Source organism: Mesitornis unicolor, unplaced genomic scaffold, assembly GCF_000695765.1.
Source record: "Mesitornis unicolor isolate BGI_N332 unplaced genomic scaffold, ASM69576v1 scaffold30511, whole genome shotgun sequence".
Taxonomy (NCBI): Eukaryota; Metazoa; Chordata; class Aves; order Mesitornithiformes; family Mesitornithidae; genus Mesitornis; species Mesitornis unicolor.
The window spans coordinates 631-2,829 of NW_010162480.1; the positions used below are offsets into that span (position 1 = coordinate 631).

Consider the following 2,199-nt stretch of genomic DNA (forward strand, 5'->3'; position numbering starts at 1 on the left):
GTCTCTGCTTTGTTCGGAGGAGGCTGGGACAGGGATTCTTTAGATTGGTCCTCAATTCAGCTGTATCCCAATGTCAAAAGTTAAAAATGAGAATATGCATAAATTCCACCCTAAATTAAACCCCCTCCCTGTAGGTGTCTTGACCTTACAAGGAATGGTGTGGGGTTCTTTTTTTCCAGACAGTTTGCCTGAAAAATGTGGCAATAACCTCAAGGGAGTGATGATTTTGGTCTTATTTATCGCTTCTGCTGTTCCTCTTGCCTTTTTGATGCTTTGACGTCGCCGACATGCCCCAGTGACGTGTCAAACCCGGTGTTTTCTATCGAGCCATCCTACTAATGAAATCCTTGGTAGCAAAACTCATTTTGTAGCCATAAATCAGCCCCAGTTGTGCTCCCGGCCACCTCTGGGGACAGGCAGCAGCTTGTGGTGGGACCTGGATGTCTGCGTGATGGTGACCCACGTTCCTTCTCTGGTTTTTTGGCAGGACGGGTTGGACGATGGCGCAGAACAAGCTGTTTAACAAGATCCACAAAGCGCTGCAGTCGGACAGGCTGGCTCGCCTGGCTAACGAAGGGGTAAGGCCTTTTACTCCCTGCTTCATTTTCCAGCAGAGTCGCTGCCTGTTCTGTCTTTATCAGCCCTTCCTAGCAAAGCCTGATCGAGTCAAGATGAAAGTGTTGGTCTTTAGGTTGCATAATCTTAAAAACCAGGCAGCTCTGGGCTTGTTTAAGGCATTATTTTACCCTCACTGCGAGGATGTTGCTCTTTGCTTTCTGCCAGAGGACTTCAGGCTGCCCAAGCCAATACTTTCCTGTGGCTCGGGATGCACGTGGCTTTCTTGATTTTTTCCCATAACTGTGTCTCTTTTTAATTTCCTGGTTTTCAGGCTTGCAACGAGCCAGTGCTGAGGAGGATAGCAGTGGATAAATGTGCTCGGAGGGTCCGCCAAGCTTTGGCTAGCGTGAACTGGGACACCAAACTGATCCAGTGGCTTCACACCACGTTAGTGGAAACCCTGAGTTTGCCAGTGCTGGCTGCTTACTTGGATGCTTTGCAAACGCTTAAAGGAAAGGTGATAAAAGCAGTGAAAGTCTTTGCTATCACTTATAATGTTCTCCCTTTCTAAAGCTTATTTAAAGGAAGTCTTTATCCTTTCTCTTTGGAGCGGCTGTGTGTGTTTTCTCAGTCCTTTCTGGCCTCTGGTTCCAGATCCCCACGCTGATCGACAGGATGCTGCTCTCCTCCACCACGAAGACGGGGGCAGCGGGTGCTGAGGCTCTGTCCCTGCTGCTGAAGAGGCCGTGGGACCCAGCTGTGGGTGTTTTGTCGCACAATAAACCAGTGAGTACCTCCTGGGGCTCGCAGGGAGCGACATCTCACATCATTTTATTCTTCCCATCCTTCTGCTGTCCTCTCCCTTCCTCTTCTGTCTTGCTTCTGGGACTCTTTTCCTCCTTGCTCAATGCAGGGGGCTCCTTCTGTTGGACACGGCTTTGGCTGGGGAAAATCTGAGAAATTAATGAACTATGCACGATCCTTCTCGCTTCCTTGTGCAGCGAGGTCGTGGGCAGGGAAGTTGCTTTCCCTTACACGCCTCTTGTTGAACTTTGTAGAGCAAATTGCCTGGTTCCCCCCTCATCCTGATCGCTTCCTCCGGACCCTCCAACGCCATGTTCCCCACTTCTCGACGGCACCGCTTCTGGCAGTCGCAGCTCTCCTGCTTGGGAAAGGTTGGTATGGTTGGGTTTGAGAGCAGGGAAGTTCAAACCAGCAGCTGTGCTGGACTGTGGCCGCTGAGCTTGTTTTTCTAAGCTTTCTGTGCACCAAAATACTTGGTTCTGCTAAAAATGGACCTCGAAATCTGCCACTTGCAGCATTTACCATCTGAGACACTGCACAGGGGATGAAGTTGCCCAAATCCAATGCATTTGGGGTCTCTTGCTGACCAAAGTCATTCATCATCCAGCAGTTTGGGTTGTATTATTGCTGTTTTTAAGGATTGATGAGTGTTCTAGTAGGGAGAGGTTGGAGGAGAAGGGCTGCAGGTCACAGTATCCTCTGCCTGGATGCAGAGCTGCTCACCCACCTCCTGGTGTGGATGTACTGGGTGTCTGTGAGCAGCAGAGGTTATTTCTGTGGGGAATTCTCAACTTCCTCTGTTTTTAGTAGCCAGAAGTGTATCCTGGCGGGAGAGAA

At 49.7% G+C, this 2,199-nt stretch overlaps 1 protein-coding gene across 1 annotated transcript in view; it reads left to right on the plus strand.

Moving 5' to 3' along the window:
• KANSL3 (KAT8 regulatory NSL complex subunit 3) overlaps nucleotides 1–2,199 on the plus strand; it is a 21,980-nt gene that overhangs the window by 407 nt on the left and 19,374 nt on the right. The window contains exons 2-5 of the mRNA XM_010193640.1: nucleotides 488–578; nucleotides 890–1,075; nucleotides 1,213–1,344; nucleotides 1,617–1,733. Of these exons, the coding sequence (XP_010191942.1) occupies nucleotides 488–578; nucleotides 890–1,075; nucleotides 1,213–1,344; nucleotides 1,617–1,733 (526 nt within the window). The remainder of the gene's footprint in view (nucleotides 1–487; nucleotides 579–889; nucleotides 1,076–1,212; nucleotides 1,345–1,616; nucleotides 1,734–2,199) is intronic.